Source organism: Meriones unguiculatus, chromosome 5 (genome assembly GCF_030254825.1).
Source record: "Meriones unguiculatus strain TT.TT164.6M chromosome 5, Bangor_MerUng_6.1, whole genome shotgun sequence".
Classification (NCBI taxonomy): domain Eukaryota; kingdom Metazoa; phylum Chordata; class Mammalia; order Rodentia; family Muridae; genus Meriones; species Meriones unguiculatus.
In genome coordinates, this window is record NC_083353.1 from 112,107,738 (window position 1) to 112,119,299 (window position 11,562).

General features: G+C 41.9%; 1 protein-coding gene across 1 annotated transcript in view; it reads left to right on the forward strand.

Annotated features, from left to right (window-relative positions):
* Positions 1-10,162, forward strand: part of LOC110546072 (alpha-2-macroglobulin) — a 46,172-nt gene extending 36,010 nt beyond the window's left edge. The window contains exons 29-36 of the mRNA XM_021632650.2: positions 503-726; positions 3,103-3,321; positions 3,461-3,588; positions 7,004-7,094; positions 8,045-8,113; positions 9,181-9,283; positions 9,688-9,729; positions 10,064-10,162. Coding sequence (XP_021488325.1) covers positions 503-726; positions 3,103-3,321; positions 3,461-3,588; positions 7,004-7,094; positions 8,045-8,113; positions 9,181-9,283; positions 9,688-9,729; positions 10,064-10,080 — 893 coding nt within the window. The 3' untranslated portion in view covers positions 10,081-10,162. The remainder of the gene's footprint in view (positions 1-502; positions 727-3,102; positions 3,322-3,460; positions 3,589-7,003; positions 7,095-8,044; positions 8,114-9,180; positions 9,284-9,687; positions 9,730-10,063) is intronic.
* The last annotated feature ends 1,400 nt before the right edge of the window (positions 10,163-11,562 follow it).

An 11,562-nucleotide genomic window follows, 5' to 3' on the forward strand; every position in this document is an offset into this window, starting at 1 on the left:
AAAGAGAAACTGATTCTCCATGCAGTCCTTGTCAGTTCCATTCCTTAAGAGCCATGTCAGCTCCGGGTATTTTAAAGACAACAGTGTTGTTTACAATCTAATGAGTATCAACTTTTATTATCTTATGTGCTCTGTGATATTCACGGGATAGTCCTCTGTGAAGGAAAGGCTTTACAAGATATCTCATGCATTCTAGTTAAGCTCTAGATGACCTCAGAAGCAGAGAATACCCAGAACCAATAAGACAACTTTCTCCCACCATACAACTGGAATAACCATCTTAAGTCATAAGTGGTGAGAGAGCCTGTGGTTCTTTCAACACTACCTGCCTAGACTGGATTGAAATGTCGAATTTACATTTACACCAAAGGGAATGCATTTCTTTAAGATTTGAAAGACTGCATTTAAAGAACAGTCCTCACATTAGCTCTGCCTTGGCTACTTTCGAATAATTAAATAGAAATACTTAGTCACTCATAAATATCTTTTTTCTCACCCCCAGACAATTCCATCCACTGGGCCAGACCTCAGAAACCTGCAGTACCAGTGGGCCTTTGGTACCAACCACAGGCCCCCTCTGCCGAGGTAGAGATGACTGCTTATGTGCTCCTCGCTTATCTTACTGGCACACCAGCTTCAATCCAAGAGGACCTGACCACTGCGATGCTCATTGTGAAGTGGCTCATAAAGCAGCAGAATTCCCACGGCGGCTTCTCCTCCACTCAGGTTGGTGGTTGACTGGAACCATTTACTTCATCTTTAGGTAGTGAAAGATTTACCAACTAAAAACACACAGGAGAATAAAACGACCAAGATGACTTGAAGGATTATTAATATACAGAGGATAATGGAAAGAAATTCAAAGACAGCTATAAAAGGAATTCTTAAATTTTGGCACCCCATCTCATTTCTATATTACCGTGCTCTCCTGGTTTCAGTAACAAATCTGTGTGCCTACAGCAGTATGAGGGCACCAGAAGAAGGAAGGAAAATTTACCTACCATTCTTCTTGAAAGCTAAGACTTTTTTGAACTATTAATGGGAACCCTACCTCAACATTCTTTCCTTGCAAATGTGTCCATTTGTAGGTCTGTGTTTAAACTGAATGCTTTTGATGGTTCCCAGATTCCTCTTCATACACAAAAATATGTTTATTAGGATATCTTTACTCATCTTACCTCTCAACCTCAACTGTATACTCATGTGTCTAAACAATTCATAAGCCTGTGCCCAGAAAGAAACTTTATTTTCAGAGAAAGTAGATGTTAGCATACATCTTCTGTAAGAGAAAAAAGGATATGGAGAAATACAATCTTTTCCTTTCCTGTTGTGTTAAAAATAGGATTATTTTTCCACATGAATGAAAACAATTAATGATTTTATTAAAATTAGTTTTTGTTTATTTTTTAGAAATCTAGTATTTAAATATGCCCTCCCAGTGAAGTGTCAATGGCATTGAGAACACGTCATAGCAAAGGGGAGGTGAGCGAGGGCGTTATTTTGATGAGAAGGGAGAGCCAAGTTCTTACAAAATAAGCCCCCTTTGCTTCCTTTGGAGAATCTGAAGCCTGACTCTGAGCCTGATAACAAAAAGCCTTGGCTTCTCATCCGCAGAGGAGAGTTTAATTTAGGACAGGGAGCCAGACCAAGCTGGGAAAGGGCAGATAGGGTAGTCAAAAGGGACCTCCTAAGTAAATAGCTGATTCCAATAAAGTATTCTGTTCCCATCTGCACACATTTTCTATCCCTGTTTCTACGGGAGAGGTTGAGATCAATTTGCTGATGTACTTGTAGGAACATACAACCCAGGGCATGTATATGATGTTGTGATCCTGTTGTCCACCTGAACCTATAAAGTTCCATCTTTAAAGCTTAAATAGCTCAATGAGGAAAGCACAAGAATAGGAAACCTGAAATCCTTGTGACTGCTAACAGAACTTTGGGAAACGAGTTCTCGTGCCTGTATCAGTGCCCTTTTCATTCCTTAACAAAATATCTGAGAGTAATTCTACAAAGCAAAGAGGCTAGTTTAGCTTACAGGTTTTGATACCAAAGTCCAGAGAGCACGTGAACAGTGAACTGAAGCTCTGGTGTGGGCTGCTTTGCCTGCTGGCTTTCTCACCTTACGGTGGATTGGCAGTGGAGAGAACACACGTGGGAAGATGGTATCCCAGTTTTTAAGCAGGAAGCCAGAGATCTGTGCAGGGCTGGGGTTGGTCTTTTTTATGACGGTACTCACAAGGGCTCCCTGGGATTCCCAACAGAACGTAGTCCCTTCCCGGCACCCTGCTGCCAACCTCTGTGTAAGTTCCTTTCCTGTTGCTGTGATAATACACTGCAGCCAAGGCCACTTAGAGAAGGAATCGTTTATTCTGCTTGTGGTTCCAGAGGGATGAGGGTCTGTCATGGCAGGGAAGTGTGGCAGCAAGGCACAGACACGATGGCAGGACCTAGACACTAAGAGCTCAAGTTTTGAACCTGAAGCAAAGAACAGAGAACAGAGTGGCAATAGCGCAAGGCTTTTTACTCTCAGAACCAACCCTTGGTGGCATGCTTTCCTCCACCTGAAATTCCCCAGACAGTGCCACCAAAAGGGGAATGGACAAGTGTTCAACTATATGAGCCTACGTGGGACATTTCCTTTCTTTTTTAATTAATTAATTCAATTTATATCTTGGTCATAGGTCTTTCTCTTCTCTCCTCCCAGTCTCACCTTCCCTCCCGCATCCCCTGTCCCCTGTTCCTCCCCACCCCCAGACACCCCAGCTCATCTATTCACATGAGGACTGGGTTCTTCTTCCTCCCCTGGCCTGGTAGGGACGTCCCATCAGGGGGAAGTGATCACAAAGCAGGCAACATAGTCCATGTCAGAGATCTCTCCTCCGCTAACTAATGGGTCCACATGAACCCTAAGGTGACCATTGGGCTTATCTTCTTGGGATTTGCATGTGGGACATTTTCACTGAAACCAGAACAACCTCCTACTAGCTTTGCTCCACCTTCTGATGGTACCACTGTGGAGATTAAGTTTCTGACTTCGGGGCAACAGATATCACTTCCGAGTGTAGCAACCCCTGAGTAATTCTTTCATTCTTCTTTCAGGACACAGTAGCAGCTCTCCATGCTTTGTCCAAATATGGAGCAGCTACTTTCACAAGATCTAGGAAAACTGCACAGGTGACCATCTACTCTTCAAATGTATTTTCTACAAGATTCCAAGTGGACAATAGCAACCAGTTATTGCTGCAGAGGGCCACATTGCCGATTGTGCCCGGAGATTACACTGCTCAGGTGATAGGAGAAGGATGTGTCTACCTCCAGGTGAGACTCAGGTAGAGGAGGAAGGTCCCAGGCATTGCTCTCCCTGTAATGTCATAATTCAACAGTTAGAGACTCGAGGGAGATGAGGAGAATCTTGAAGAAAGGAGAAAAACACGCTCCTGTCTTTGATGTTCCACAGACCTCTGTGAACTTCAATGTTCTCCCGAGAAAGAAGGAGTTCTCATTTGCTCTAGTGCTGCAGACCCTTCCCCAGACTTGTGAGGATCAAAAAGCTCACACCAGCTTCGAGATCTCACTTAATATCCGGTAAGAGCCATTTTCTTTTTTTAAAATTTTTTATTTTTTATATTAATTACAGTTTATTCGGTTTGTATTCCAGCTGTGACCACTTCCCCATCCCCTCCCAATCCCACTCTCCCTTCCTCTTGTTCTCCTATGCCCCTCCCCCAGTCCCGTGATAGGGGAGGTCCTCCTCCCTTTCCGTCTGATCCTAGTCTATCAGGTCTCATCAGGACTGGCTTCGTTGTCTTCCTCTGTGGACCGGTAAGGATGTTCCCTCCTCAGGTGGAGGTGATCAAAGAGCCAGCCCATGAGTTCATGACAGAGACAGTCCCTGTTCCTATTATTGGGGAGCCCTCTTGGACACTGAGCTGCTATGGGCTACTTCTGTGCAGGGGTTGTAGGTTATCTCTATGCATGGTCCTTGTTTGGAGAATTAGTCTCAGAAAAGACCCTTGGGCCCAGATTTCTTGGTTCTGTTGCTCTCCTTGTGCAGCTCCTGTTCCCTCCAGGTCTTTCTATCTCCCCCTTCTTTCATAAGATTCCCTGCACTCTGCCCAAAGTTTGGCTATGAGTCTTAGCATATGTTTTGATACACTGCTGGATAGAGTCTCCTGCCTATGATAGGAGTCTCCTGCTGTGATAACCTGTTTCGTGTTTTCTCCCTCTTCTAATGTCCGTCTCGTTTGTCTTTCTGAATGACCCTATGTCTTACAGAGGGCTAATATCCAGAATATATAAAGAACTTAAGAAGTTAAAAAGCAACAACAAAAAAAGGCAACAAATCAAGTAACCCAATTAAAAAATGGGGTACATTTGTCTTTCTAAGTGAGGATTGATCATCTTACCCCCGGTCCTCTTTCTTGTTTAACTTCTTTAGATGTACAGATTTTAGTATGTTTATCCTATCTTATAGGTCTAGTACCCACTTATAAGTGAGTATATGTAACGTGTGTGTCTTTCTGCTCCTGAGATATCTCACTCAGGATATCTTTTCTAGATCCTACTACTTGCCTACAAATGTCATGATTTCCTTGTTTTCAATTGCTGAGTAGTATTCCGTTGTGTAAAAGTACCACAATTTCTGTATCCATTGATGGATATCTGGGTTGTTTCCAGGTTCTGGCTTGCCCCGACCAGTGGGAGTTCAATGGGTTTCTAAGGAGGGGTGAAATGAATGGGGTGGGGCAAGAGACACGAAGAATGAAGACCAAGACAGTCTGTCTGATCAAGATCTTGTTTATTTGAAAAATTTCACACAACTTTATAGGGAGAAGGCAGGAAGGGAAAATGCGTCAGCAAGGTAGTTTATGATACAAGAGATAGCAGGGTGGTTTTTGATGCAAAATACCGCAAGAATGTTTGCTAAAAGAAACACCACAAGAATGTTAGCTAAGATATCTCAAGGTGCTCTAGCCTCACGAGCAAATGTCTCATAAGTTCCTGGAACATAAATCTCTCACCCATGACTTTGTTGCAGCTGTCAGTAACTTTCCACTCGCTGGCTTTGGCTCCCACCACTGGCTATTATGAATAAAGCTACTACAAACATGGTTGAGCAAATGTCCTTGTGGATGGACATTGGAAGTAGGAGAAAACAAGTAACAGAGCAGGAGCCTACCACAGAGGGCCTCTGAAAGACCCTACCTAGCAGTGTATTAAAGCAGATGCTGAGACTCATAACCAAACCTTTGGCAGAGTGCAGGAAATCATATGAAAGAAGGGGGAGTTAGTATGACCTGGAGAGAACAGGAGCTCCACAAGGACCAAATATATCAGGGTACAGGGGTCTTTTATGAGACTGTTTCTCCAACCAAGGACTATGTATAGATATAACCTAGAACTCCTGCTCGGATGTCGCCCATGGTAGCTCAGTATCCAGGTGGTTTCCCTATTAAGGGGAAGAGGGACTACTTCTGACATAAACTCAATGGCTGGCTCTTTGACCTCCCCCAAACCACCACTGAGGGAGGAACAGCATTGCTAGGCCACAGAAGAGGGCATTGCAGCTATTCCTGAAGATATCTGATAAGTTAGGGTCAGATGGAAGGGGAGGAGGACCTCCCGTATCAGTGGACTTGGAAAGTGGCAGGGAGGAGATGAGGGAAGGAGGGTGATATTGGGAGGGAATGAAGGAGGGTACTCCAGATAGGATACAAAGTAAATAACCTGTGATTAATATAAAAAATTATAAAAAAATACAAAAATGGGGTACAGAGCTAAACAGAGAATTCTCAATAGAGGAACATCAAATGACAGAGAAACACTTAAGGAAATGCTTAAGGAAAGTCATCAGGGAAATGCAAATCAAAATGACCCTGAGATTTCACCTTACACACATCAGAATGGCTAAGATCAAAAACTCAATTGACAACATATGCTGGAGAGAATGTGGAGAAAGAGGAACCCTCCTCCATTGCTGGTGGGAATGTAAACTTGTACAACCACTTTGGAAATCAACCTGGCACTTTCTCAGACAGTTAGGAATAGTGCTACCTCAAGATCCAGCCTTACCACTCCTAGGCATATATACAAAAGATGCTCAAGTACACAACAAGGACATTTGCTCAACCATGTTCATAGCAGCTTTATTTGTAATAGCCAGAAGCTGGAAACAACCCAGATGTCTCTCAGTTGAGGAATGGAGCCATTTTCATCATTTGTAGCGAAACAACCCATCCTCTTGCTGGAACTTCTCACTAAGTAAAGCTGTTGGATAACAAATAGTTAGATCTGTTTTTAAAACTAAGGTATTCTTTTACATTGGTAAAACTGAGTTTCTTGGCAATGGAGCTTATGATGCCTGTCTTCTCTACCTTCAGATGTTAATCCCCTGAAATAATTACTAACTCTTGATAGTAAATGAATGAATAGCGTCATTCTTTGTCTATTACTTGACTTCCTTCTGTATAATAAAATATTTTAGTAATCTAGGTCTTTAAAAAAATGTTGGCGGACTTAAAAGGAAGTAGCTGAGCTTCCATGGACAATTCTATTGTTCATAAGTAAGTCTAGTTACACATGGCTTAGTCAGTTTGTAAAACAGCATACATGTACATAGCAACAGCCAAGTGCCCACAGGACTTACAAAAAATAGACCCCCAAAGCCCCTGTGACTTGAATACTGCTATACTTAGGAAACTATGGAGAGAAAGCACAAATAAGAGAAAACTCACACAGATGAGAGGTCTTGAGGTCATGTCACCTACCAAACTTCCTGAAAACACAGACCTGAGTCCACAGGTTTGACGTTCTAGTTCTAGATCAGGTCTCTGTGGGTTTATTAAATCCTATACAAATTCTAAAACATGGGCAGTGTTCTAGGACCCTTAGAAAGTTTTACGAGTATGTGGCAGAACCATGGAGTGTACAACGTAGAGACATGGGAAAGGAATGTTTTGTAATTCAGGAGAACCTAACTTTCCCTTCCCTGGATCTTCAGTTACACTGGCAGCCGTTCCAACTCCAACATGGCAATTGCTGATGTGAAGATGGTGTCTGGCTTCGTTCCCTTGACACCGACAGTGAAGATGGTATGTTTGCTCTAAGCCCCAAATCGCGCATCTCATTTTATATGGTATGCATCCCCAGACCAAGATAATAGTTATTAAAATACTCCTACCTTTAGTCTTAAACACTTAGGCCTTCTCCAAATGAAGTGTGTTTGTGCTTGTGTCTGTAGCATTGTTTAGACATCATGGCTACTGGGGAAACTTATAAACAGTTTTTTTTCTCTTTGTTTACTTATGTTAATTAAAATATAGTTACATCATTTCCCCCTTCCCTTTCTTTCCTCCAACCTCTCCCACGTTCTCCTCTTACTCTCTCTCAAATCCATGCCCTCTTTTTCTTTATTATTGTTATGTGTATGTGTGTGTACATACATATATATATGTATACATATATAAACACATAAATATGTAAATAGAACTTGCTAAGTCCATGTTGCTTGTGTGTATGTAATTTCAGAGTTGGCCATCAGCGATGGATAACCAGTTATGGGCCTTTCCCAGGGAAAGACCCACTGTCTTTTTTCAACAATTTTCTAATTGCATGGACCTTAGAATCTTAAGAAGATAAAGTGCACAAATACCAACCAGTGAGCTAATATGGAAATGACTGATGTCATAAACTTCTATAACACAGCAAAAATGAGATGGTTTTAAGTTAGAGAAAACAAACACGAAGGAGAAAGCCTCCTTCATGAACAAAGATAATGTAATTTGAACGTTGAGTAAGGAATAATTTCTGAGTCCCCGTTTCATTTCTTCATACAAATCAGCTTCACGTGTGTGTTCATACGCCACACTAATAGGGAGCCCTTTGTCCAAATTGCCTTCATTTTCACTCTTACTTTTTTATTTATGAGGGAACTTGAAGAGATTCCACCTTCAGGGTATTTTGATGATAAAATAATCTCATATTCCCTGGATTCTCCAGGGACTCCATCTGTTAACGTTTGCGCTGTCTCCGTTTTCTTCAGCTTGAACAGTCTGTACATGTGAGCCGGATAGAAGTCAGAAGTAACAATGTCTTGATTTACTTGGATAAGGTGAGAGCCCTGACTGGTTAGGTGAGAAACACATAGATAATAGTCCTCCAGGAACTGTCTTGGTGTTTTAGAGTCATCGCCTCCATGCTAGAGACATGTGAATTCTAATGCCACAGTGGCTGCCCTCTCTTTGGAGATATTTCACTCAGCCTGTGAGTAGGAATGCCATAAGATCCAATTTTCATTCTGTCAACCAGTTAGCCTGAAGGTACTGAATAACGCAGGGAAGTGGTTATTGCGATTAGTCAATCATTATATCATCGTCTTCATCAATAGTATAAAAGGAGAAAATACCATCCCTCTCAGCCAGCACTTGGACCACGTAATAGTAAAACAGCAGTCCACACATGGACCAATAATTGAAAAGACAGGTGCCATAGCCTAGTTAGTTATTCAGTCCGCTATTAATAGGATTTTCAGTTGACAAAGCAGCAGTGGCTTGTCTTTTATACACTTCTGTCAGGCTGAATCTGTGCTTTTACAAGATGTAAAGCCAAAGGCAAAACTCTGCTAAACCTCTGAAATCAAAAAGAAGATATAACAGTTAAACAGAAAGCAGAGAGATAGAGATAGAGATAGATAGATAGATAGAGAGAGAGAGAGAGAGAGAGAGAGGAGGGGTGCATACACACCCATGAACAGAATCATGTGCTAGCAGTGACGTGGTGACGGTTCTCAACCTGAGGGTCGCGACCACCTTGGGGATCACATATCAGATATCCAGCATATCAGATATTTACATTTAGATTCACAGCAGTAGCAAAATTATCTAATATTAGCAACAAAATAGTTTTATGGTTGGGGAGATCACCACAACAGGAGGAGCTGTATTGAAGAGTCACGGCCTTAGGAAGGTTGAGAACTGCTGAACTAAGGCCTAGGTAGTGGTGACTTATGGTGGTTATTTAAGAAGTAACTGCGGCAATTTCCCATTTACTCTGGGTTCTTTCTCCACCATGTGCTGTAATGTCAGCAGATCAAGCTCCCGCCCCTGCCCAGGACCCCAATTAATTCCAAGGTGCAAAGAGAGCTTCCGGGAAAGTCATTTCGTTCCTTTTGACTTCCAGGTGTCAAATCAGACGCTGGCCTTGTCCTTCACAGTTCAGCAAGATATTCCAATAAAAGACCTGAGGCCAGCCATAGTGAAAGTCTATGATTACTACGAGAAAGGTGAGTGTGAGCAGCCTGAGCACAGACCTTCAACTCCTGATACAGAGACTTAGACTTAGGAATGGCTTCCCGTTACTCTGGATTGTCCCTGTCAGGTTTGACACTTGACTTTTTGAGCTCCTGACTTCTATGGAAGAGAGCACATTAAAAAAAAAAAAAAAAAAAAAAAAGAGTTAACTTTTTGTCAGCTATGCCAGTTGTAGGACACCATGAGATTTAAGGACAGACAACAACCGACTGTCAGGAACCTGGGGTAAAAGAAAATATGGCTTATTGTACCCGGAAGGATGCCCAAAGAGGCCAGCAGTGCAGCAGGGGAATGTCACGGGCATTTCTGACGCAGTCACAGACGCCCGTAGTGACATCACGTGACGCCGTTTGTTACTGTTTCCTCTTTTACTCAGATGAGTTTGCAGTCACTGAGTACAGTGCTCCCTGCAGCACAGGTACGTAGCTCACGTTCCTTTAAAGGATAACCACAGTTCCTCTGGCTTGCCTCCCAAATTTCTTCCTCCATAACGTTCTAGGTAAATATTCCTCTTAGTAGTCATTTTGCTTATATTGCATCTTACTGTAGAAAAATGTGTGCGTGGGAGAGGTGCGATGCCTCTCCGACCCTCAGCTTGTTTGCTGTACTGCATGTTGGGTAATCACCTGTAGTGGGTCTCCTTTCCTCCTGTACTTATTGGACACCATGCTGTTCAGACTTAGAGGCAAGGATATCATTTGTTCCTGGAAACCCACGCCTGTCTTCATTTCCTTTCCTTTCTGCTACCACAGGTTATGGAAATGTCTGAGGACATCGTGAATAAAAAGTGTTTTACTAGAGCCCTGTTCTTACAACTTCATAAGAAAAACAGTGTTTTTGTACTTCCAGAGATTTGATAAATAAATGATTTTTTTCAAATCACCAGTCACCATTCCTTCATTAATCCAGTCATCATTTTTTTCCATTTTCATGCTTCTGTATGTAACGCTCAATGGAAACTGATAAAAATCAGGGATGGAAGGAATTCAGAATACCAAAAAATGATACAGTGGTATTGGTTTAAACAGGCTTCGTGAGATGAGGATGAATCAAAAGGTATTGGATCATAGCTAGGAAAAGTAAAGCATGTTTGGTTATAGGGATGCCTTAAGGAAGAGGCAAAGAGTGTATTTTTATTAGCTAATAAAGGACTGGCTTGAGCAGAAATGTAAAGTTGGATATGTTTTATTGGAAAATAGCTTCACTGCTATTTTCTGGGTTTCTGTGTTCTGGGAAAGGATAAAATCTTCTAAGGAATAGTAAGAGGGACCCATTGACTAACCTTGACTATCAGATTCCAGAGTGGACTGCAGACTAAAGTTTTGATACATGTAGATGCAAATATTCTCAGAATGAAGACTACATGACTAAAGCCCAAAAAAGAGGTGCTGGAGCACCTGCATCTCCAGGATCTTTGAGTCAGGACAAAAGGATGGAAACAAAGTCAAGGCCGTGTTAGACACAGAACCCAGAACTTTCATAATACACAATCTCTTATATACCACTCTTTCCCTTCCTCACTTTATTCTTCTTGTACTCAGAATTTAAATCAGTCATTATGTACAAGGATATAGGGACACTCCCAGAGATTCATACGGAAAGAGCAGAAAAGAAATTAAGGCAGAAGAATTCAGAGGCAAGGCAATCCTGGCCACCTTAGCCTTAATTTGCCATGAAGCAAAAGAAGTGTTTACTTTGGCAGAAGGTAAATGGAGGTAGTATAAACTGACACCATAAAAGGCTTTTGAAATTTAACCAATCCTTAATCTGTTTTTTCTGCATGAATATAAACAAGGCAATCATGTTTTGCGATAGATCATCCTGTAAACACCTCACAGCTCTAGCCCCTTTTCTGCTTGTCTGTGTGGGACCCAGAATTGAAAATGTTCTCAGAGAATGCTTATGGCAGCTCATTTGCTGACACACTTAGTCTAAGAAGGTTCATTCCTGAATCTGTTTGCCTCTTCTCTTGAAAGCACAGGATTATTTGATAGCCTATAAAACTGAATTAAAAAAATGATTCAGTAAACAAAGCTGTCTATGTTTCTCAAAGCCAGACTCAGACAAATACCACACAGAGGAGTGTGTGGGGCTATAAAATGGCTGCTTGACTCTTGCCTGCTTGGAATCCATGAAGCACATTGTGCCAAGAATGGCACGGTGATTTTTCACCCCTGGACCCCAGGTGTTCTTTGTTTGTTAGAGGTTTGCTCAACCATTTAGACTTGGCAGGTATAACATGAGAATTCTC